This window comes from Anguilla rostrata, chromosome 14 (assembly GCF_018555375.3).
Source record: "Anguilla rostrata isolate EN2019 chromosome 14, ASM1855537v3, whole genome shotgun sequence".
Classification (NCBI taxonomy): Eukaryota; Metazoa; Chordata; class Actinopteri; order Anguilliformes; family Anguillidae; genus Anguilla; species Anguilla rostrata.
In genome coordinates this window covers 24,777,151-24,803,541 of record NC_057946.1, presented here as the reverse complement: position 1 = coordinate 24,803,541, position 26,391 = coordinate 24,777,151, and the positions used below count along the sequence as shown (strand labels likewise).

The 26,391-nt window shown below is 40.9% G+C and overlaps 1 protein-coding gene across 3 annotated transcripts in view; it reads left to right on the top strand.

The window, feature by feature from the left end:
- Positions 1–5,636: 5,636 nt before the first annotated feature.
- Positions 5,637–26,391, top strand: part of kcnn2 (potassium calcium-activated channel subfamily N member 2) — a 44,848-nt gene continuing 24,093 nt past the window's right edge. Inside the window, exons 1-5 of one of the 3 annotated variants that reach the window (XM_064308290.1) lie at positions 5,638–6,721; positions 7,304–7,399; positions 15,718–16,136; positions 16,828–16,969; positions 23,583–23,693. In XM_064308290.1, coding sequence (XP_064164360.1) covers positions 6,335–6,721; positions 7,304–7,399; positions 15,718–16,136; positions 16,828–16,969; positions 23,583–23,693 — 1,155 coding nt within the window. In that variant the 5' untranslated portion in view covers positions 5,638–6,334. Of the gene's footprint in view, positions 6,722–7,303; positions 7,400–15,717; positions 16,137–16,827; positions 16,970–23,582; positions 23,694–26,391 lie in introns of all 3 variants that reach the window. The other 2 variants (XM_064308292.1, XM_064308291.1) reach the window with 2 other exon arrangements.

Here is a 26,391-nt window from a genome sequence, read left to right as displayed (position 1 = left end):
AGGTTGAGAGAGCAAGGTTGAGAATGTAGCCAGGACAGTAGCGAACCCCCTACTCTTTTGATGAGTGTCATGAGTGTCATCTTTAATGACCACAATAAGTCAAGGTTTGACTTCTCATCCGAAAGGCATCTCCTACAGCACAGTGTCCCCATAAATACACTGGGGCAATGGGGATTATTCATCAGAGGGAAGATCGCCCTCTTCTGGCCCACCAACACCACTTCTAGCAGCAACTCAGTTTTCCCAGGCGGTCTCCCATCCAATGACAACTGCATATGGACAATCAGGTTCTTTTTTTATTTTTTATATTTATATTATGCAAAATAATGTAAACATCTATTTTAAACCAGATTTTCAAGAACAATTTAAAAACAATGAAAAAATAACAATTTAAATACCTCCGATAAATGAATGATATATATATATATATATATATATATATATATATATATATATATATATATATATAGATGCCTTTTCCAGATGCTCATAGTGCAAATACTGTGAGGCAGGGGAACTCACCACAACCACCACCAATTTCTAGCACCCACCTGGGCGATGCACGGCAGCCATTTTGCACCAGAACGCTCACCACACATCAACTAAGGTGCAGAGGGAGTAGAGTAAACAACAATACTGCTATAAAGCCTCCAATGTAAACACAGTATACAATCCAGAAAAATCTGAAAATTATGTCTGTACAGACATCAACTCAAAATCATCCGGTTTTCTCAGAAAAGTGTGAACTCTCTGGTTAAAGACCATTTTCTTTCATTTGAGCCCTTATCTGGGTTGTTGCCCAAGATGCACCTGTAAACAATGACATGCAATAGTGCCTCTTTCCTTCAAACACCAAATACAATGATTAAAATGACTGAAAGCCAAGTGAGACTGATACCGCATTTATTTAATCAAACAACACAGCCAGATTAACATGGCTACCCAGAAGCACTGCTGTTGTAAAACCCTCAACAGACAAGTTGGCAAATAATGTGAAATATTGTGTTAAATTTTGTAAGTCAGGCGATTTTTAACAGTCTATGCATGCCATGAAGAATAAAGGTATCATATTCACATTGTGGTATATTTCAAAATGGTTACATAAAGAGAGGTATAAAAAAAATTAACTGATCAAAAGACTGAGGTGAATCAACAATCAACAGACTCCTATTTGGTGAAATTGTGAAGACATGGCCTCTCAAACCAACAATTAAATTAAGAATTCAAAGACAAGGCAAATTACAGGGAGCAAAACCGGCATTGTTCTCAACAAGTTAAAGGGAACAAATTCTGAAAGTACTTAAACACACCACGTTCAATATCCTTAATTGCGCAAGAGATTGGCTGAAATGAGAATGAGCGTACACACGGGTCCCCCCCGGACCATATTTGACAGTAAGCTGGCACAAAACCCGTACAAAGTTAGCAACTAAAGATTTCATATTCAACAGGGTACACCACATCAATCCTCAGCCAGAGAACAGAAGCGACAGCGGGTGTTGTACAGTCGTATTTATTGGTCTTAGTCAGGAACCTCGCTGCTGCTGCTTTGTACCAGCTAAAGGGTGTTTTCCTGCCTTTTCATAAACTGTTTGCTGTAGTTTAAGTGGAAAGGCATTTAATTGTGAATATGGTTTTTCTAGATCATTCAGAGATAGAGTGCACATTAGATTAGGCAGTGTTTCTGAGAGACAGCCCTTTAATGTGGTGCTCAGTAAAGCAATTTGGGTTGGGCATTATTGTGATATTTCTGACCTCTAATCCTGGGCTAAGGTTGAGTTAACCAATACAAAACTAAATGTAATCAAGAAGCATGCTCAAAGTTGTATTACATTTATGAAGTAAATAATTGGCAGTTATCCAGATTTACATATCATACATGGCTTTCAGTCCGCATAACATTCCCCTGGACCCACCAATGACAGTAAAAAAAATTTTTGCAATAAAAAGGATATGTACAACCAGTACTACAGTCAGGATCAAAGTATTCCCTCCTTTCCCAGTTTCCCTTGCAAACAGGGAGCATTTCTGAACTTAAGAAAAGCCAAGGTTACCTTCCTGTGATGGAATCATTGGCGTTGTTATGACGAGTCTTGTTATAAAGACTCATATGAAAAGTGTCATGTCTAACACAAGAAGTTGTTTGGTCTCAAATGACTTGATACCATCGGAATCCATAACGGAAACTACAGTCTGGGATTCTGCCATCTTTTTGAAGCAATGTAATATTGTCCGTATTAACACAATAAAGAGTCTGAAAGCAATTGTTGTTCCAACATTTGGCGCCCCCTGTTGTCTGTACATGACAGAAGCCAGGCATTGACCCAAGCTGCACTGTCCCCCCACCAAACAGTTAGAATAAGTAGGGGCGTGGCCAGAGAGGATAATGCCGCAAATGATGCTTCAGAATAGAGCAATGTTTCAGGCATGATAAAATATATAAAATCTGGTATTACATTTGTGGGGAACGGGAACAAACGTGAACCCCATAGTGAGCAAAGTAGTACACCTGGGGAAAAAATCCTGAAGAAAGTGTGTGAGTCTGCCCATTAGGCCCGATTCAATCTTGGCAGATTTACACACCCCTGTTAAAAATGTGATTTTGGCTAAACTGAAGTTATGCGTGTGTTCTTAGCAGGTATTCAGAACCGCCTGCTTATCTCCGATATTAGGAGGCGCTTTCATACATGTGCTGGAAAATGTAAACTCGATCGGGTTTAGGGGTGCTTAAGTGGTGCTCACAGTAAGAAGGTACCGAGTTTGAGTCCCGACCGGGGGCCTTTCAGCGCGGAGTTTGCACGTGCTCCCTGTGTCTGTGTGGATTTCTGCCAGGTACTCAGGTTCCCTCGCACAGTTCAAAGACATGCAGGTAGGCTAATTTGAGACACTTAATTGCCCGTAGGGATGAAAGTGTAAGTGAATTGTGTGTGGGCCCTGGCAATGGATTGGCAGCCTGTCCAGGGTGTATTCCTGCCTCTCTCTCTCTCACTGCTGCATGCTGGGATAGGCTTCAGCCTCCCATTGACCCTGACCAAGAATAAGCGGGATAGATAGATAATCGATGGATGGATGGATCAGGTTAAGGCCACAGCCTGGCACTAATATTCCACTTACGCTGCATTTCTAAGCATCTCCCGACTCCTCTAACCGCAAATGAGATTTTGTGTTTAAGGGATTAATTATGAAAAATCTTGAAATGAAAAGACTAGAGAAATCAAGAGGCAGTTTCTGTGCGTTTGCAGTAAAATGTCACATGACCTTATAGCTGAAAAAAAATATTCGAAAAGGACAAAAGATTTTACAGTTAAACAATGGGCAGGCAATTAGGCGTCCTGTGCAAAAGAGAGCCCATATTTGGGACTGTTTTAAATCCAGTCCATTTTAAACAGCAGCCTATCAAACAACAATTAGCCCCTCGTTGTGCTAATAGTGCTCCATTTAGGCCTACGTATCGATTTTCAACTTATATTTTGCTTTTATTTCACCAGTGCAGTGAGCCAGCATTATTCTGGCACTCCATCCGGAAGGCAAGGGGCAAATCGATCATTTAAGCACAGAAGCTGCAACCCGCCCCAGAAAAGGAGTTTATCCCCCTCCTATAATTTTGAACGTACACGTGGGTAAAATAGGCCATAACTGCAACTTCTGAATCCAATAATTTGACATGTCAGAATTGGCCTTTCCCCAATCTTTTTTCACCCACTGCACACTTAGCAAAAAGTTATGAAATCTGACAGCACACCAACTGGAACCCAAAAAACTAACAGATACTAATTATTTGCACTGGAAAGAAATTCCATTGGATGTATGTTTATTTATTTTTACTTTTTTTTTCTTCAAAATGCAGCAGATGAGAATGAGCAGATATTAATTGGTCTGCTGATTGTATTATTTCACAGGAGCACATTTTTTGTCACTGTAGAATAGCTGTATAGATTGAACTGTAGCTCTGCAGTAATTCCACTGGAACACCACATTAGCTTGGTATAGTCACTGGTATAGGTATTGATATAGTCACTGGTATAGGTATTGATATAGTCACTGGTATAGATATTGATACAGTCACTGATATAGACATTAATGTTGATATAGGCACTAGTATAGATATTGCTATAATCACTGGTATATATATTGGTGTAGTCACTGATATAAATATTGATATAGGCACTGATATAGATATTGATATAGGCACTGGTATAGATATTTGTATAGTCACTGGTATGGATATTGGTATGGTATTGTTACTGGTCTATATATTGGAATAGTGAGTGGGATAAATATTGTAATGGTATAGTTACTGGTATAAATACCAGTATGGTCACTGCAATAGATATTGATATGTAGTTACTCAGGATTTTCAGAAAAGAGAAACCTACTTACAGCAAGAAAGTTTAGGAAGGCTAATTTTTTGGAAGGACCCTACTGAGTTTTTTTTTTTTTTTTTTGAGCAAATGAAAGTCAATAATATGTAAACGCACTGCTTTACATTGATGTGCAAATGAACGGCTCTGAACTGATACCTAGTGCGTTGTCAGATACCAAACCCATCGGTTTATATCCAGCCATATGCAGATAGGCTACCTGTATGTATGAACAGAAAGCACGGTGATTCATTTCAACATAACCAAACCTAAAAGCAAGGGGTCAAACTAATGTAAGCTAACGTTAACACTCGCGAAACCAAGCGAGGAGCTGTAACATTCGACTAGGCAGCAAGAAATATGTGTTACGTACTGTATGTATTTATGCTCTGGCACACAAGCTATAGCCAGCCTTTGTTGATCAATTTGGACTTCTGCCCCCCCTGTGACCCCTTGTTCTCTTGTAGCAAAATGCGTGTCACCAACAAAACCATAATCATTTTGTTTCGGTTACTGAGGAAAAAAATACATGTAATTTCCTTTACGTTTGTCAGTAATCGGTAGGAATTTTATTGGCACTTAATGGGATAAAGTGCTTTGTTAAATTATTTTACGCAGGTCTGTGATCATCGTATCCATAAAATGTAGCTGCGAATGTAAACATGGTTTCTCTAAGCATGTTTTTTGTTTCATCGTGCCTTTTACTCTATCGATGACTGCCCCTTGCTGTAAAAAATGAACTGCGCTTCGATCTGTTTAAGAGGAGGGAATTAACATGAGTCGAAGGGGGCTGTGCGATAGCGCTGACATTGCACGTTTTTCATTCTCGTCTCTTGAAGTGTTGCCTCGCGACTGCGGAACTCGCATTGCAGATCTCTGTTTGGTTCAGTAAGCATCGTATCAATACGTGCTTACAGCGCTTCACGGCACACACAGAACACTGTTCACCAACGTTTTTTTATTCAAATGCAAAACACCCATATTTTATCCATGAATATTTAATTTATTAGGATGATAACGCACTGTGAAACAGTCAAGCATATCAATACACGAAAAGAGGTTTAATTGCATAGGACTCTAGGTAATGTATAGGATAGGTATAGATGCACTATAGGTGCAGGTAATGTATACAAAATACAAAAAAATGATACGTCCTCCGTCATTGGCAAATAGTTTTATACAAATAGCCTACCGTGGAATATTATGATTATGACCATCAACAGCAGCACTAATAATAATAATAATACCAAACAAGTAATAATGGTGGGGAGACTTACGATTTCGATAGATAGATAGATAGATAGATAGATAGATAGATAGATAGATATTTTCATTTTTATCAGTCTTCATCCCGTGTTAAAAGCAATTGAGAATATTTCTGCTTGCTAGGTCGGTACCTCTGAATATTTTAAACAATGTCGCAATCTCTTCACTGAAGTAGACGTCAAGCCATTTGTTTGGGTAGGTCAGACCAATCGAACGCATTGCTTGGATTCTATGGGAGCCGAAAAGGATCTAACATCGCCTGAAAACGATCCCTCCATGCGGATCACAACGCAATTGGCTTTCTTCATAGACCTCTGCAGCTTTAAAACACCGACCATGGAAGCATCGTTGCAGTTGCGGTACGATGTCTGTGAGCGGCAGGTTCAGCAGTGTACGGGCAGCGGCAATGCTGCGGTCTGAGGCGGTCTAATCAGTAGGCTACTGCACCTGCAGTAACTGTAGCCTATGCTATGCAAGAACAGACTTCATTTATTTTAAACTTGGTCTATCTTAGCCGGAACTTCATGGATGTCATCCACATCGCATACAAATTAAGCTTGTCCGGTCAGCGTTGGCGAGTTTACGGCTTCTAGCCATGATTGTTCACCCAGGCAGTATCTTCATTATTATAAGCCGTGCCACCGCTGTCGGCGGCAGGACAGTCCGACCAGCAGCCGAGGAGAGGTGTTTAGCGAAATAGCCCAGCTATGGCTAGCTGCAGATTCAACGGAGGTGTGATGCGGCCGCTTAGTAACTTCAGCTCCTCTCGCAGAAACCTGCACGAGTTTGATTTAGAGTCGCAGCCCTTACAACCAGTATCTACCACAGATACGTCCGAAATCGTGGTTTCTAAGCCGGATCATAACTCAACTAACCTCATGCCTCACGCGTCAGTCGAAGGAGGGGGAGGATGTAACAGTAGTGGAAACAAATCGGGTAAAAAGAAAAATCAGAACATTGGGCAAAAGCTTGGACACAGAAGAGCCTTATTTGAAAAAAGAAAACGCCTGAGTGATTATGCATTGATCTTCGGAATGTTTGGAATCGTCGTTATGGTTATTGAAACAGAACTCTCTTGGGGAGCCTATGGAAAGGTGCGTGACCGAATTTAGGGATTTGAAGTTCTGCATGTAGTAAACTGTATATTGGTCGCAGCGAAATAAAAATTATTGTTTTATAATTGCGATTAATATCAAGGAGTATCACGTGTGTCGTTGAAGGTACCGGTCTAGATTAACTAGAGAACAGTTTAAAAAGTCATGTGAACAATCTACATGCATAAACATACATGTTCGTTTGGCGTCAAGTAACTATAACTTTTTAATGTGCCGCATGTGTAAATATGTTATCAGTACTGGATCAAGTAGCTACCGTACTTTAAATTGTGCTAATTTGGTAAGGTGTTTAAAAACGACTTCGGGTTCATATGGACTCATTTTGTATTTGCTGTAATTAGACGTGCTATTTACTGGAAGACCAAATTCACAATAAAAATGAATAGTGAAAGTAACTACTTTTGACGTCTTGCAGTTCAGACATCTATGCTTGTAAATGTTCCGATTCAGGGAAATTATTCATTACCACTAGTCGCTATGGTTTGTAGATTGGCTTCGTCTGAACCCTTTTCAAAATGCCGCGTTGACACCAGTCTTTTTTTGTTTTCTTTTTTCCCTCAGGAGTCTCTTTATTCATTAGCTCTCAAATGCCTGATAAGCCTTTCTACCCTCATCCTGCTTGGCTTGATTATTATATACCATGCAAGGGAAATTCAGGTACGTCTATACTGTGCTACTGGCTTCATAATAATTAATATTATGATTAGTATTATCATTATGTTTGCTGTTCTGACATCCAGTCTACTGGTACAAGAAGCGATAAAGCCTTTTGCTTTTACGTTATTTGATATACATTTAAAATATTAAACATGCAGTAGCTATCGCCGTTTTCAAGGTAGGTTAGGTTTGGGTTCGATTTCTTACCCGATTTGTCCCAGTTGGTACATATGGCACTAATCCCAGTCTTATGGCCTTGAACGGAGATATTATTTAGAATGTCAAAACATTTCTGTAGTAAGACTTCAGGCTTTGAATTGATATTTTAATGGGGATAATAAAATCAATTAGTGAAGAGGGTTGACTTGTGTTGGTAGAACAAGGGGGCATAGGTAAAATTAGTTATATAGGCATTGTGTACTGATGCAAGTGCAGGTATTTTTCCCCCACACAGTGAATCACTCATGCATGCAATAGATTTCCAGGTCATGTAGAAGTAGTAGAGATTATTGGTCTTTTCTAGACGAGGCTTAACACAGTGCTAGATGAATTAAACTTTTCTTTTCAAATTGATTTTATATTATCTTCTGTTTCTATAAATGGCTTAGGAGTGTATTCTGACTTGACATGCACCAGCAAAAGTAAAATGTTTTCTCCTATGCAGAATGACTTCTGTCTTAGATACACATATTCTGCCATGTGGTGCTTAAACTACCACGTCAGTGATTCACCCCTGGAGTAAAGTTTAATTTAATTTTTTTAATTTAATAATAAACTGTAATTTTATTGAAAAACATGGCTGTAATATACAGTGTTATGCTCATTTGAATCTTGGATTTGAATCTTATTTCCATTTGAGCCCCCAGGCGGCACGTTGTGGAAGCTGGAAAAAGGAGCATGTAGATGTGACGTGCCTCTATTGGCTATCAACAGCAATATTCCCAGAACAAGGACAAATGGCACATTTTCTGAAAGGAAAAAAAATACCACATAATAGTTATCATAGGATTCTTAATATACAGTTAATTTGGCATGGTGATGATGATGATTATTATTATTATTATTATTGTTGTTGTTGTTGTTGTTGTTGTTGTTGTTATGTGTTAAATGTTGTAAAACATTACAAAGCGGTTTCTAATTGAACATTGCTTGGACAGTTTTAATAGGTGTGTATCTGCTCAATACTACCTCAATACTGTACTCATGAAGCGAGTGAGCTGTCACTGCTCACTTCTGTACACTGATAGGTCAGCCTGCCCTGATTTTTCATGTGACTGGGCTTGTGGTCTGCACTGGCCCACGACCCCATCGCGCTGGTGTAACGGACTGTCGCACGCTTTCCAGCTCGGTGCTTTCTGGCCCTCTGGGCTGCCGTTGCTCACTGCATATTTAATCAGCCAGGTGTAATATTGCCAGCGAGCGATGTGTTGTTGGGTTTACTGCTTAGTGATTCAACCAACGTCTAACACGCAGGATGCTTTTTAAATGAGCGTGTTGGCCGTGAGTGTTCTTAACAGATGAGAAACCGAGACAGGGAAATTAAATCCCCGTTCGGCTATTACAGTTAGCATGACATTTGTAGCAGTGAGTAATGGCTCTATAAAGGAAAAATACAACTGAGTGGGAACCCCAGGCGGGGTTTCTCTCCGTGGGTGTGTGTCAGGACCCGCTAATTTGATTCTGTTCGGTGCTGCACCAGAACGTGTGAGTGTAATAGGACTGGCCTTATATTTACCTCCATCCAAGCTCTGTATCTTCAGAGTGAGTGAGATCTCACAGGGTGGAGGATATAAGGTGGAAAATGTTAGTTTGCAAGGCTATAGAGAATGCTTTGTAAGATCAACTCAGATCTTTCTCCACTGGGGGACTTACTGGACATACACTGATTGTTGCAATATATATATACATAAAAACTGTGTTTAAAAAAAAAAAAACTATTTACATGAATAGAATATATTTTGTGCCACTTAATCAATGCAATGATTTTAGCACCCTGGTTTAAAATATAATTAATATACAAACTACAATATAATTTAATCTGTATATGAAATGGAAGATTGCATACAGTGCTAAAAAGGTATTTTTAAGTACTTATCCTTCGTTCAGCTGACGCAAGTCTGGCACATTTAAACCTCACCCCCGAGAGCCCTAACAGCACAGCCTATTTAAACTCTGCCCTCCAGATCCCAAACTGTTCAGACCATTTAAACCACACCCAATCTCAGCCCAAACAGCACAGACCATTTCAACCCCAACCAGCCTGATCCCAAACAGTACAGACCATTTAAACCACACCCAATCTCAGCCCAAACAGCACAGACCATTTCAACCCCAACCAGCCTGATCCCAAACAGTACAGACCATTTAAACCCCACCCAACCTCAGCCCAAACAGCACAGACCATTTAAACCACACCCAGTCTCAGCCCAAACAGCACAGACCATTTCAACCGCAACCAGCCTGATCCCAAACAGTACAGACCATTTAAACCCCACCTAACCTCAGCCCAAACAGCACAGACCATTTAAACCCCACTCAACCTCAGCCCAAACAGCACAGACCATTTAAACCCCAACCAGCCTGATCCCAAACAGTACAGACCATTTAAACCCCACCCAGCCTCAGCCCAAACAGCACAGACCATTTAAACCCACACCAACCTCAGCCCAAACAGCACAGACCATTTAAACCCCAACCAGCCTGATCCCAAACAGTACAGACCATTTAAATCCCACCCAACCTCAGCCCAAACAGCACAGACCATTTAAACCCCAACCAGCCTGATCCCAAACAGTACAGACCATTTAAACCCCACCCAACCTCAGCCCAAACAGCACAGACCATTTAAACCCCACCCAACCTCAGCCCAAACAGCCCAGACCATTTAAACCCCACCCAACCTCAGCCCAAACAGCACAGACCATTTAAACCCCAACCAGCCTGATCCCAAACAGTACAGACCATTTAAACCCCACCCAACCTCAGCCCAAACAGCACAGACCATTTAAACCCCACCCAACCTCAGCCCAAACAGCACAGACCTCACCCAGCCTGTTCCCAAATAGCACAGACCTTATTGAGACCTGACTAAAACTGAGCTTGAGATCTACTATAACACTGCCTTTGGTTTTCTTATCTATTCTGATATGAGTGGAAGACACTCACATCGAAAAGGCCAACGGAAAATCCAAATGTCATCCAACATCACAGTCAGAGATAACAATTGAACAGAATTATTCAAGAGTGAGCCTCATTACAGCCAACATACAAACCCAGGCAACCCACTCCAATTAAAGTGCATAACAGAGATGGTTTTGCAAGCATGAATCCAGCACACAGAAAATTCTAGCCTTAACATATGGGGTGAGGGCGGGTTTAGGTGGAGATTGCAATCCTGGACCGTGGGGAAGGGCATCACATAGATCTGGCAAAAGATTTCTTGAGGGAGTGTGAGAGCACGAGATTGAAGGTGAAAGTGTCAGAGTTGGCAACCCTGGATAACTTGCTAGTTTGCTGTGCTCCAGGTGTTTCAGAAACTTCCGCAATTCAACTAGCTTTCCAGTAATACAGCTTAACTGTATTTCTAATAAGCAAGCTAGCTATCATTGCCTGTTTCTGTATATAGTAGATACAGTACATTGTAAGTGTACTGTATCTACAGTAGCAACAGTGTTCCTTCCTCTTCCTACTCGTAGCAGTAATGCAACAGAAGGATTTCACTTCAAAACTGCAACTTTATATGAATTAACATGACGTACAAGTTACATCTGTCCCATTTCATGTAGGACAGACTCAAAACCAAACCTAAGGCGTAGATGCTAAAATAAGTCCAACCTTGAGACATAGAAGCTAAAATAGGGCCAACCTGATCTTAACCTGAGGCAGGGATGTTAATTGAGCCCAAACCTAATCCTGCCAAACCCTGTTAACATTAGCCTGCTCCCACCAGAGTCTGAAGCATAGATGACCTGATCCAAACCCTAGGCACAGATGATGAAGTTGGCCCAATCCAAACTCAACATATTGTGCCTAGCCCATTGGACTCGGGTTGGGTAGCAGACCTCTATTCAGCTAGCTGGATGACTGTGTCTTTTGTTCCTGTGGTCACAGCACTTCCAAAGGTCACAGTGGCTCTAGCACTTCCACAGGTCACAGTGGTTCTAGCACTTCCCCAGGTCACAGTGGCTCTAGCGCTTCCCCAGGTCACAGTGGTTCTAGCACTTCCCCAGGTCACAGTGTCCCTAGCACTTCCTCAGGTCACAGTGGTTCTAGCACTTCTCCAGGTCACAGTGGTTCTAGAACTTCCCCAGGTCACAGTGTCTCTAGCACTTCCCCAGGTCACAGTGTCTCTCAGCACTTACCCAAGTCACAGTGTCTCTCAGCACTTACCCAAGTCACAGTGTCTCTCAGCCCTTATCCAAGTCACAGTGTCTCTAGCACTTCCCCAGGTCACAGTGTCTCTCAGCACTTACCCAAGTCACAGTGTCTCTCAGCACTTACCCAAGTCACAGTGTCTCTCAGCACTTATCCAAGTCACAGTGTCTCTCAGCACTTATCCAAGTCACAGTGTCTCTCAGCACTTATCCAAGTCACAGTGTCTCTCAGCACTTATCCAAGTCACAGTGTCTCTCAGCACTTATCCAAGTCACAGTGTCTCTCAGCACTTATCTAAGTCACAGTGTCTCTCAGCACTTACCCAAGTCACGGTCACTACTTCAAGCATAGCATCTAATTCTTCTTGACTATATGCTTGTTGCAGGGACTCTCCTTTTACTGCCTCACCACAGTGAGGTAATGACCTTGGCTTTGCCCATTGCTGTGGTGTTGCGGATGTCAGGAGTAAGAGCTGTTCTCCCCCACATTAGCATACATGCGTGGTCGGGTCTGTTCGTGGGCTCAGGCTCGGCTGGAGGGTCAGGTGTTCCTCAGTAGCATCGGGTGCTTCTGAGGAGGGTCAGGTGTTGGGTTCATTAATTGATTCAGAACCCTTCTCTTCTTCCTGGTTCCTCTGTCACTATGTTCGTCATTCCTCCCTCTGTTTTCCCTTGTCTTATTTTGAGAGCTGGTTTATAAACAATCCTTCCCTCCTTCTTTCATAATTAAAAATAACTTTTGATAGGCAGAGATTTGATTGGCTGATGAAAGGGCTGCCAATATGAAAGCATTAATGTCTACAGACATGACTAATTTAGGTATGCTGGTAAAATCAACAAAAGTGAATAAAATTTCTGATAAACATCTGATGTCATTGCCTTTGTCCATAGAAAAAGCTGGTATTGATATGGTGCAACTGGAAATGATGGTTTTACCCCAACAGATGTTTGTAGTTTTTGCCTTGTGCTTTGTGGCCATGTCCTTTTAGGACACAGCTCTTCACCCTGAATCAACCTGAATCTCTTGCACAATGAAACCACTTCTCCCTGAAATTTGCCAGCGTTTGGTTCCATCCGTCTTACTCTTGCCAGCAGCGAGCTTCCCGGTCACTCCTGCTGAACAGCAGCCCCGCAGCGCACGACATTCGGCGATTGGGATGGTGTTACCCGGGTGACGGACCGGGTGTTTGGCTTGTGCCAAACACAGCGATTTGCTTCCAGGCCAAAGAGCGAAACTGTAGTCTTGTCAGACCTCGAAATCATCCTCCGTAAGGTCTCCATAAGGACAGTGCTTAATTTGTAAATCGGGAGTTGGAAAGTGCCCATGTTAGAGAGGAGGGGTGTGGGGCATTCAGACTGGCAGCACTGTTCATTACTCTGTTCTTTGCTATCCAGTGACCCCCGCTGGTCAGTTGGGCGCCCGTGGACTGCATGCTAAAGCCGCATGTGAACGGTCTTCCTCCAGCTCCACTCTGTGCTTAGCTATAGTCTGAGGTTTGAAAAGAAGCAGCTAGTGACCCCACGTGTTTTGGAGGAGAACTGCGGATGTCAACACTATCCTGAATCAGCAGTGGGGTTCGCACACATACGCAACTGTGGCTGCAGATGATTGGCCTAATTGGGGTGGATTGGGTATGCTCAGCCCCACATTGAGCTCCGAATTTATTTAAAATAAATACATTTTAAAAAATTAATTACTAGCCTGTCAGAACTGGCTTCATCATTCATCATAGTGGTTATATGGACAATTGCCTCATGCAAAAATTTCATTTGTTTCAATAAACATTTTTTATAGCCATTTTTCTCAAATTGGCAAGAAAGACAAAAAAGTAAACAATTGGGTGGCAGTAAATGACAGTGCGGTATGCATATAGTGCCTGTGCATTTCTGCTCAATGCCTATTTCTGATCTCCAGCAGTCAAACACACTTTTATGTGGCACATATTGTCTCTGTTCTTACAAGTTGTGTTTAAGAGTATTTTTGTTTTTTGATAAAATTCTGAAGGATGCAGATTGAAATTGTCGGCTGACAGTTGAAGCTTCAGGGCATAGTTTTTATTCAATCTTCAGCTATGCTTTTGCTTTAGTGCTTTATGCAGAATAAAGATGTGTCTGCCAAATAAAACTATCTATAAAACTTCCCATGAATGTAAACTCTGAATAAGAATATAACTTGATTGAAAAAATCAATGACGTTTAAACAAAGTATGCTATTATAGACTAACGTTTAAACCATTATCTTTGCTGGGTTGTTTGGTGGCTGGTTTCTACTAGCTCAAGGGATTTGACTGACTTCAATTCAATATTTAATCTGTGTAATGTGGAGATGGGATTATCTTGACACAGAGGCATTCAATCTCATTAGTAAATGAGGTAGGATGCTTTGCAGAATTAGAAATTAATGAGATTATTTATTTATGATATCAAAGCTGCCTATTCGGAGACTGCATCACTGAATGCATTTAATCTTATCTAATACATTGTTAATAAGCAACTTGCTCATGGATAGTGTTGTTTTCAGATTCCATTCTAGAAAGTTGTCGGAAAGTGCCCCTGACTGACAGGTTACCTAGTTAACACTGTCTGAGGTGTTTTGGGCAATCAAACAATACAGCAATGTCTCGGTTGTACAGACTGCATGTACTCACAATATAATAAAGTGATATTATAATTTGGGATCTAACTTGGCCTAATGTTTAGATTTCTCCTACGAATGTTGGTTTCAAATGTCACATCAAAAGTAAAGAGCTCATATGAAACCGAAAAAAGTTGGTCATAAAGACTGCAGATAAACTAATATGATTTGGATGTAAAGGTTGCGGATAAACGGATAAACTGGTATAATTTGGTTGGAAAAGGTTGCAGATAAACTGGTATGATTTGGTTGGATAAGGTTGCAGATAAAGTGATATAAGTTTGCCTTAACAAGAGTAGATCCCTTTTCAAACTCCCGTTGTTCAGTTGCTCCACCTTTACACTTGTGCTCACAAGTCATTAGCATGCATGTGAACACAGTATCTGGAGCTGAAATTGTGGAAGCACGCATTTGGAATGCTACAACACTGGGAATGTGTTCAATGGCGGCCATCTGTTTTGGGACAGAGCAATACAGTGTCTGTTCTGAAGCTGTGGTTTAACAGTTCGACTATCTGCCTGTATCAATTATTTATATGTTGTGAATATCAGTGGAATAGCCTGCCTCTGGCGAAAAGCTGTATACATGAACTCAGATTTACTTGGTTCAGAACCCATAATCTGATACAAACCCAGCATCCACAACCCACTCTCTTTACAGACGACACTCTCAGCATTTACGTTGAGTATTTCACTCTTTCATTAAAACTATTGTAAAACATACTGTTGCAGTTCCTTTTCCAAAGTAATTACAAACTTGCTTTTGGTTCATGTTGTTTTGTTTGTGTACACCACCGCCTGAATTAGCTTTAAGCCATTTGTATCTTTGTATTAGCAATTAGGGTCATTAGTATGATTTACATGTTCCCTCTTTCTCCACGATGGAGCAACAGGGATATGTAAATCATATTAATGACTCCACAGACTCTATGTGAATCACATCAGTTACTGTGGCGACTGTGAATCACGTCAGTGACTCTGCTGACGGTACGTGAATCACGTCAGATGCTCTGCTGACTGTGTGCGAATCATGTCAATTAGTGTGCTGACTATGTGAGTCACGTCAGTGGCTTTATTGATGTGCGGCCGGCTACCTGTGTGTGACTGCGGAAGAGAGGCTAACGAAAGCGGTGTGTAAATTAGCCACAGAGTACTCCGTCATTGCAAGAAGTGGTGATATGCAGGTTCTTGGCATGGCACGGACCTTGATCACTGTCACTGGCCATGTGATGTGAAGTTTGCCCAGTTTGCTTGTTTTATTTCACAGCGGTGGTTGGACTCTAGCGTCTTCTTCTTCCTCTGCATTCACAGTTATTCATGGTGGACAACGCCGCCGACGACTGGAGAATAGCCATGACGTACGAGAGGATCTTCTTCATCTGCCTGGAGATGTTGGTGTGCGCTATTCACCCAATCCCCGGGAACTACACTTTCACCTGGACGGCCCGCCTGGCCTTCTCCTACATCCCGTCCAAGACCGACGCCGACGTGGACATCATCCTCTCGATCCCCATGTTCCTCAGACTGTACCTCATCGCCAGGGTCATGCTCCTGCACAGCAAGCTCTTCACCGACGCCTCATCCAGGAGCATCGGGGCCCTGAACAAAATCAACTTCAACACCCGCTTCGTCATGAAGACACTGATGACCATTTGCCCGGGGACCGTGCTGCTGGTGTTCACCATTTCCCTGTGGATAATTGCCGCGTGGACCGTCCGAGCGTGCGAAAGGTAGGCGGGTCCACTTATCTACAGCAGGGCTGCCCAACCCTGTTCCTGGAGATCTACTATCTCGTAGGTTTTCATTTCAGCCCTAATTTCGCAAGCCTGATTCTACTAATTAGGAGCTCGATGAGATCTCTAGCTGTTGAATGAGGGTGTGCTTTGTTAGGGTTGGAGTGAAACCCTACAGGACGGTAGATCTCCAAAAACAGGATTGGGTTCCCCTGATCTACAGCTTTGCACGTCACCTGCTGCTGCAGAACAGGGTTGGGTTTCGGCTCCACCGATTAAGTCCTTATTTAGTGGTCTTCAGAAATGAGCTGCCTGAATCCAGTCTGTAAGCATGTATACACAGACACGTGGTGTAAGTGACCGCTGCTCTTTAGTGATATTTTGTAGAAGGGCATGCAGGCACATTCCTTCCCTCTCTGCAGTCCAGCTGCATAGCTATCTCTCTGATCTGCTGTACCTTTGTAGCTGCCGCAGGCAGCCGACAGGCATCCAACTTATCAAGCTGGGTTTTTGTGTTCAGCCTTTTTTCCCTCTCTCAAATGCATTGTTGAAAATAAACATACGTATTGAAAATACAGTATTCATAGCTCACAAATACCGTTTATTTTATCTGTGCTATGGATAGTGTGCAAGAAATGTTGTCATTATGGTGTGGTAGCTTGGTAAATGGCATCTGTGTGCGTTTCAGGTACCACGACAACACGGACATAACCAGCAACTTCCTCGGGGCCATGTGGTTGATTTCGATCACTTTTCTCACAATTGGTTATGGGGACATGGTGCCCAATACCTACTGTGGGAAAGGGGTTTGCCTCCTCACAGGCATTATGGTAAGTAGTACATATTTACCCACATTTTCACTCACACTCTCAATATTTTACTGCTTTAACGTTGTTAAGGTCTGTATGGAAACTGTGGAAATATTACTTTCAGGTTTCAGTTTGGTATTATTATAGACGTATCATTCTTGACTGTAATATACTGTAATATGGACAGACACTTCCAATGTTATGAAAAGTTATATTTATTGCTGTAAGAAGAATTCAGAATCACTGTGACACATTTTGGTACATGCGACATCTCATGAACCTCAGCATCAAGGTGCATGAAATTTAGCATGGTGCATGACCTTTCATCTTTGTAAACATTTCAGATCAAAAATTAATTCTAAAAAGCTCATTAAAAACTACAGCTATATCACAAGGATCTCAAACTTGCCATACAAACATTTTTGACCATTCCTATGACAGGTTGCTGATCAGACATGTGGCAATATTATGATTTTTTTTTTTTTAAATTCGTTCGAAATTTAGAGTACACCACAGACATCTCAAACTACTGGGGGTCATCTCAATTTCAATACTTCAGCCCAGATACGAAGCGGATCAGACATTCGGTGGCAGAACAGCACACTTGTCAAGCTCTAAAATCCCTCATATATCCTTCAAGTTGCTAGAGGTTCTCACATTAAAGAAAGATCTGTGTGGTGTTGTAGCAGAGCAAATTTGGTTGTGACTGATGGTAGTTAAATGGTACAGGTTTGGTGCTGTGGTGCTGTGTGGCTGCTGTAGACATTTCCCTTTCAAAGACTGCAACAACCAGAACCATTATGACCAGTTTAAAACTTCAGGCCGAACCCAGCGAATAGAAAATCCCGGCTGGGGCCTTTCTGAGTGGAGTTTGCGTCTTCCCCCTGTGTCTGCGTGGGCTTCCTCCAGGTACTCCGGTTTCCTCCCGCAGTCCAGAGGCAGGCAGGTTAGCTTAACTGGATAATCTAAATTTCCTGCTTTTCACCCAGGGCTTGCTGGGATAGTTTTCAGCACTAACCCTGACCAGAAATAAATGGGTTAAATAATGGGATGGGTGGATGTAGTTATTATTTATGTAATTTGTTTAATAGTAGCATGTTACACGATGAAACAATGGCCAACTGTGTATAAACTTTTGCTTCAGTTCAGTTTGTCCTCCCCTCAAGCCAAGTGTTATTTTTAGATCCCTCATTTTCACCCAAATTGCGATGACCAGTTATTGTCCCAATTATTATTCTAATTACACCACCGAATCATTTTCACTGATAAAGTAATTATCACTAATTAAACACAGGCCATGATTGACAGCAAGGTTTTTCATGTGACAGATGCTAAGTTCAGTCTGATTTTTTAGGACTGTACAGGGGACATTAGTTTTCGTTTGAAACTATGCAAAGTACATCAAATTATAATGATTACATAAATGATAATAATAATTATACTAAAACAGGGCAGCCATGCGGTGCAGTTCATAGAGTGACAGACTCGGCATCCAATGTGTGAATTCCCCCATGGGGCCTGTGGTTTTATTACCCACAAGGCCACGCTCTGCGCTGTGATCCCGTCTCTGTCTGCTACCCTCTCTACGTTCCCCCCCCCCTCCTTTTTTATTGCTTTGTGGAGTGTTTAATACAAGGAGTTTTATGTTTTATTATTCCAGTCAAAGTAACCACTCAGGGTCAGGAGAAAGAGGGGATAGGGAGAGGCAGTAGTAGATAATGGTTGATATTATCACTTTTACAGATTATTTGTCTCTATCGGTTAAGAAGAGCATCTTTTTTTCACGAATAATTTTCTCCTGTAAATTGTGATATTTTTTGTGATTGTGATATTTATTTTCAGTAAAAACACTGACATAAGCAAATGTTCAGTCACTCAGAGACAGGATAATAATAATATCTCCTGCCCCCCCCCCCATCCCTCCGTCCCCGCACCAGCCCCCCTGTCCACCCTGAGGACCTCAAGATTTATGAGCGTCTCTCTGTTATGAAACCTTTAACAGATAATACTGCCGAGTTCATCAGCTGCATATTTCCCCAGGTTAATATTCTCTTCTTCTGTGCCATTTATCCTTGTTGTGGACAGTTCCACATATACTGCATCCAAGGAAGAGAGAAACCCTCTCTTCGGATGAGAGCTTGCTGTATGTGGTGCCTCCCAATCCATCGCACTCGTCGTCTTTGCGGCGGCAAGACCAGCAAGCAAAATACGTTTTTGTTTGACACAGAGACAAACGCAATAATGACAGATTATTTCAAATTAGAGCAGAGGGAGATGTAGGTGCAGTTACCGAGAGCGGGGTAGACTGATCTGATTGTGATATCAGTCACATATACAGCTTACAAACACTCTGTTTCTGGGCCATGCGATGTCAGTGTGATGCATTCTCTGTATTTTTTTTTTTTTTACAACAAAAGCATTTTGTCTTGCAGGAGTATTATTGTAAGAAACTATATTGTGCTTTGGTATTGTTCTTGAGAGCTTTATGGCTCTTATTTAGTTTTTTTTATTGTTGGAGATGATGCAGTTACCCGATTGGCACCGTTTTACACTGCAGCATCTCTCCGTCCTCTGGGGCCCTCTGCATGCTACAGCAGTTAAACCCCGGATCTCATTATCGCACTCTTCCTTCGTGTTTGGAACGGCCAATCGCGCGTCGGCGCTCTAGACCCCGTGATGTCGATTTTTGGGAGAGCCCGTACGAGTGCGTGATCTCCTCGGAAGCGCGCGGTGTGTAACGCCTCTTTCTTACCACGCCGCGGCTCTCAAATCGAGCTCGTGCAGAAAAAAACGTTTCGCATGTGAGGCTTCTTCAAGTCAAAACAAAGCAAGGGAGACATTTTCTCTCTGGCTTCCTCTTCATCTTTATGAAACTGTGATCGGCGGTGCATTCTGGGAAATGAGGAAATAGGGACAGGATGGATCGCTGTTCATCTTGTGCTGAAATATCATTGTGATTTAAGGGGTTGAATGATTAATCCACGATGACAGCCTGCTTTTGCGCCTATACAGAGGAGGTGTTTTGTTTTTATGCTTGGTGATAGGATATCTTGAAAAGTTGTCAGTTGTATGGTGCGTCTTATGATTTTTTTCATGTTTGAAATTGATTTTCAAGTTTTTCTTACTCTTTAATAATTCTTTTTGATGTACTATTTAAATATTACATAATCACATACGGTTATGGGAACTCAAAACATTAACAAACAATTTCAACCATCAAATTAACGAACAACCACATTAAATTGACAAACGGCTTCATTAAAACTAGTTGCGTGAAATTAACAAAAACACCACATCAGTTTGAAAAAACTAGAATAAACAAAACACCACATCAAAGCTTATAGCGTACAAATTGAATCATTTCCAAAATAATGTGAATCTCTCCTGCCGGAAAACTTTGAATTAAAAATGACAATAATTACAAAAACTTGAGAACTAGGAGAGATTATTTATAAACTGCTGATGGGTGTTTTTATGGACTCACAAAAAACTGGAGAACTACCAGATTGGAAGTAAAGTAGCATTATATTAATAGATGGAGGGATGTGCCAACACAGGAAACTATGGGCCTCTTAAATTGCGTCTCATTTAAAACCCTCAATGTTGCCACATCCTTTGGTGTTATTGTTGGGCCACGACCTGTCAGGATGACAAATACATCGGGGGCATGATGATAAAAATACCTCCTGCTAATCGGTGGAGACATCGCGGGCGTTTCATAAATCAACGTGGCGTCTCTAATTTCAGCGCTGCTTAATCGTAAACACGGAACACGATTAGCGCACGTTGCTCATTATGCCTTGCTTAGAATTCCACCTTCTTCTGACATCTCATCTTCCACGCTGCTGTTACTTAGTAATAATCAATAACAGAACTTTAAAAAAACATTATTATTATTAGCTTAAATGTTTTTGGCCCCTTACTGACGCCGAATTATTCCAAAAAGAAGGTTCTAGGGTGTAATAGGAAAATCTTTCGTAAATACCGTCACTGAATAACCCTGCTTGGTTGGTTTGATAAATAAATGTAAAAAACCCTGCTTCAAAAAATAAGTGATCTGTCTGTGTAGGTGAGAGAAATCAGGAGGATTAGAGATACAGTGCACTCCAAAATTATTCACACACCTTGATTAAGATGAAAAAATTTGCATATAGTAGGCAATTCCAGTAATGAGCTAAATCTAATTTCTCGGACATGTGGTAAATATTTTACTTTAATAACTATTCTATGGGATTATGGAATCAACCAAAATAGCACTTTCATCAATCTGTACTGTAATCTCACACACAAATAAGTGACACAAATACAGCACCATCCCCCCCTTCCTGATTACCTGATTACTGCATATTTGTCACACCGAATGGTTTCAGATCTTTAGACAAAATGTAACATTAGACAAAGGGAAGCTGAGTAAACACAAAACATATTTCTTAAATTATTTAATTTATTTAATTACACCCATGTGAAAAAGTAATTGACCCCAATTAACCAAATTTAATTGATAATTAGATTCATCTGATTGGGAACAGCCTGGCTTGATTTGCTGCAAGCCCTGTGGAATATAAACCTCGCTCATATTGAACCTTACCACCCCAGGAGAATATCCAAAGGCCTTTCTAGCCCCAGCTAAGGTCAGTGTGCCTGACTCCACAATGAGAAAGAGGCTGGGCAGAAATGGGATTCATGGGAGAGTAGCAAACCACTGTAACCAAGAGAAATATCAGTGCTCATCTCACATTTGGAAAAAAGCTGCATAATCCTCAAGCATTCTTTGGATAATATTCTATGGACAGATGAGTCAAAAGTGTGGAACTTTTTGAATGACACAGGTCCCATTGCCGTAAAGCAAATACAGCATTTCACAGTAAGGACATCATGCCAGTAGTCAGGCATGGTAGTGGTAGTGTGATGGTGTGGGGATGCTTTGCTGCCTCGGTACCTGGACAACTTACCATTATTGAAGGAACCATGAATTCTGCTTTGTGCCAGAAAATTCTTAAGGAGAATGCCCGGTCATCTGTCTGTGAGCTGAAGCATAAATGGGTTATGCAGCTAGACAGTGATCCAAAACACAAAAGCAAGTCCTGACTTGACCCAATAGAGATGCTGTAGCAGGACCTGAAATGAGAAGTTCATGTTCGAAAACCTGCCAAATTGTCTGAATTAAAGCAGTGGGCTAAAATTCCACCACAACAGTGTGAAAGACTGATATAAAATTATAGGAAGCATTTGGTTGCAGTTATTGCTGCTAAAGGTAGTGCAACCAGTTATTATTAAGTTTAAGGGGGAAATTACTGTTTCACGTGGGTGATATGGGTGTTTGATAACTCTTTTCATTAAATAAATGGAAGAATAATTTTTAAATTGTTTTGTGTTTACTCAGGTTTCCCTTGGTCTAATATTACATTGTGTCTAAATATCTGAAACCACTGTGACAAATGTGCAATAACAGAGGAAATCAGGAAGGGGAAAAATACTTTTTCACAGCACTGTATTGACGCCCTGTTGTCAGAACCCTCCCTTGTCTTCCATGTCCTTTTATGAGATATGCGATTTATGAGATTATATTGGCGATTATGCTGGAGGGGGATCGTTGGTCTGGACTGCCTTCTTCAACTCAAACCACACATTTTTGGGTTCAAGTTTAAAAATTGAGCTGGACATTATGGGAATTTTGTCAAGTTTGGTCAGTTAACCTGAGAGCTCTCTTTGCCTTCCCTACGGTGATGGATGACCTCGATTTTACGTGCGTGTTACCTAATTTTTGTACCCCAGTGAAACAGGAAGCCACGGGAGGCCACAGTTCCCCTCAGATTGATCAACACCACTCGTACTTATTGGGTAGCATATTAATGCAGATTTAATTTTGGTTGGATTTTATTTAATAATAATTTTATCTAAATTATTATGTGTGAATAACTGTGGTACATGTATTTGGTACTGTGGTACAAAATATTTTTCATACAGCAATTGCATTTGTATAGAATAATGTAATTTTAAGATTATTGAGCAAAATACCGCTCAGTGCTGTTCACTTTATACAGCCTTCTTTGCTCATCGTTAAGGTGTGAATAATTTTAGAGGTTATAAACATGGGGGAAATGCATCTTTTTGCCATGCTTTATATAAAACTAGGGACTGAAACCATCTGTATCTGGTGCTTCAAGGCTATACGTGCATGAATTGTATTGGCAAGTTAAAAAAGGGGGGATATTATTGTACATGTACTCATACATGTATATGAACGAACATGCATGCACACACGCATGCACACACACATTCATGCACGCACAAGCATCTTGTTCTGTGGGTAGAACTATGGAAACAAGCTGCGGTCATTTTACACTTTATTTGCATAGCTGCATGCTGTCAATTTTCTTTTAGCAGTTTGTCTTTTTATGAGGTTAAATTATACTGTGATAAGTGTATCAGTTTTCCTCAAATTGACCTGTAAATAGCATGATTTTCTTTTGGCTGATATAAACAGGCTGTTGTTTACTGAATTGAACATTGTTTATAAAGTTAATAAAGGTTTGTAAGTTGGCCGAATCACAACTTATAAATAAGTCCCTTAACAAGAAAATAGTAATTATGTAAAACCAAAATAACCTGCTGTTGTTTCTGTTCATCCCAGGGTGCTGGATGTACTGCTTTGGTGGTTGCCGTTGTTGCAAAGAAATTGGAATTAACCAAAGCTGAAAAACATGTACACAATTTCATGATGGACACACAGCTGACAAAAAGAGTAAGTCGAGCAAGATCTGTTGAGTTTTTAGCGCTTAAGAACTCCCTCTATAATATATGGCTGTAGAGCAAAACTTTTATAAGTATTTTTGTTTATTACAATTCCTCACCATTGTCCAGTTATGATAATATACAGGATGTGTAGAGTAATACACCCACATATCTGTTACGTACAACACCACAGCACTCAGTGCCATCCGACACACCTGCTATACCTTCGACTTTAGCTACACCAGCAGCCCACCGTGATGAGTCCGGGTTAGCAAACTAGCTGGATATCACACATGCTGTGTCTGACAAACAGGGTGATGATTGATAGATTGCAGGGATACTGTTCTAGTGATTGATAGATCGCAGGGATAGACTGTTCTAGTGATTGATAGACTGCAAGGATAGACTGTTCTAATGATTGATAGATTGCAGGGTTTTACTGTTCTAATGATTGACAGATTTCAGGGTTTGACTGTTCTAGTGACTGATAGATTTCAGGGTTTGACTGTTCTAGTGATTGATCGATTGCGGAGATAGACTATTCTAGTGATAGAAAATAAGATGGACTGCTAATGTTAGCCTGTTTGTTTTCTGTCTGTGATGTGATGGGTCATTGCTTTCAATAGCTGCCCACAGGCACACAGGCATTGAAAATAGAGTTGCATTCGTGAATGTGATTTGGCTCTTGAAACACACTATATAAACAGTGAGCTCCATAATGTTTGCGACAAATACTTTTTTTTCCCTTGGTTTGGCTCTGAACCCCACAATTTCAGATTTGTAATCAAGCAATTCAGGTGTGGTTAAAGTGCACGTTCTCTGCTTTTATTTAACTGTGTTTTTATTCACCTTGGTTTCACCATGTAGAAACTTCAGCACTTTTTATGCATAGCCCCCCATTTCAGGGCTTTTATTTAAAAGTATTTAAAAGTGTTTGTGATAAAAGCTGAGATTTAGCACTTTAATGTCTTTGTCCCAAACACTATGGAGCTCACTATATATATTGCGTATTTCAAGCGCCATGTCTCATTCATTCAATGCCTATGTGCTCATGGGTAGCTATCTAACGCAATGTCCCATCAGATCACAGAAAGCCTAGCATTAGCATTATGAAAGGATTCATGCTCTATATGTCCATTAGCCTATTCTGTGTTGTGTCCTATGCTTCTATTAGCCTGTTCTGTGTTGTGTCCTATGCTTCCATTAGCCTATTTCCTTTGTGTCCTTTGCTTATATTAGCCTATTCCCTTTGTGTCCTTTGCTTCTATTAGCCTATTCTGTGTTGTGTCCTATGCTTCCATTAGCCTATTTCCTTTGTGTCCTTTGCTTATATTAGCCTATTCCCTTTGTGTCCTTTGCTTCTATTAGCCTATTCTGTGTTGTGTCCTATGCTTCTATTAGCCTATTGTCTGTTGTGTTCTATGCTTCTATTAGCCTATTCTGTGTTGTGTCCTATGCTTCTATTAGCTTATTCTCTGCTGTGTTCTGTGCTTCTATTAGCCTATTCTGTGTTGTGTCCTATGCTTCTATTAGCTTCTTCTGTGTTGTGTCCTATGCTTCTATTAGCCTATTGTCTGTTGTGTTCTATGCGTCTATTAGCCTATTGTCTGTTGTGTTCTATGCGTCTATTAGCCTATTGTCTGTTGTGTCCTATGCTTCTATTAGCCTATTCTCTGCCAAATGCTACTATTAGCCTATTGTCTGTTGTGTTCTTTGCTTCTGTTAGCCTATTCTCTGTTGTGCTCTGAGCGTATAAGGTTGCGCGTTGTGGCCTGAAAATGATCATTTAAAAGTCTTGGACAATGTTAATATGCACTTAATATGGGCTTTTGTGTATCGTGTTGGGTCTTGTATTGTGCTTAATAAATGTTGGGCCAAGCTTGCTTTATTTGTGGGGTTCATTTGTTGAAACTGTCGATTTTGTTAGTTGAGATAATTGCACAATTGTAAAAACAGCCCTTAATACAATGTAGACGTACTTCCTGCATATTGTGTGACTAAAAAATATTGGGCAAGATGTACGACCATTAAACCTGCACTGCAAATTGCGGCCTGACGATGTATGATGGCGCATTCGTAGTCTGCGTGAAATTAACGGCGCATTTACTAAGGCCATAGCTAATTATGCAATCAGCGAATGGGACTAACGACTAATCGCATTTTTCCAATGAAGCAGAGCACCAAAAAACAAAAAACTCTTTATTGCGTTGAGTATCTTGGATATTCGCCCAAAGAGAACGCAGGAAAAAATGCAGACAGTGATATTCCAGCCCAGCTGTGGTGACAATTATCCATTGAAATGATCCAGATGCGAGAGTGTAATGTTTCAAGGAGCTAGAAGGGATGGAATGAGAATGCTGTGTGGGAGGTTCTAGTTGTCTTTTACCTATTCTTTTTGGAAGAATAATTTCTGTGGCTTGGTGTTTGTCAGGGAAGTCACAAGTGTCACAGATTCTGTGATTTTTGCCTCATTTTTTGGCACTTCTGTGACTTTTCACATTTATAATGCTTTTCATGACATTTCGGTAGTTTTAGATGCAATTGTCAGCCTCAACATAACCGATAGTTGGCCTCTGTCATCAGTGCTGATACGTTTCTTCTCCTGTTTGCTACGGGCGGTCCCTCTCAAACTGACTCTAATGTCACAATGTGGGCTACAACGTGTACCAAAACTAACGTTGAAGGAATAAAAACAAATAGACGATAAC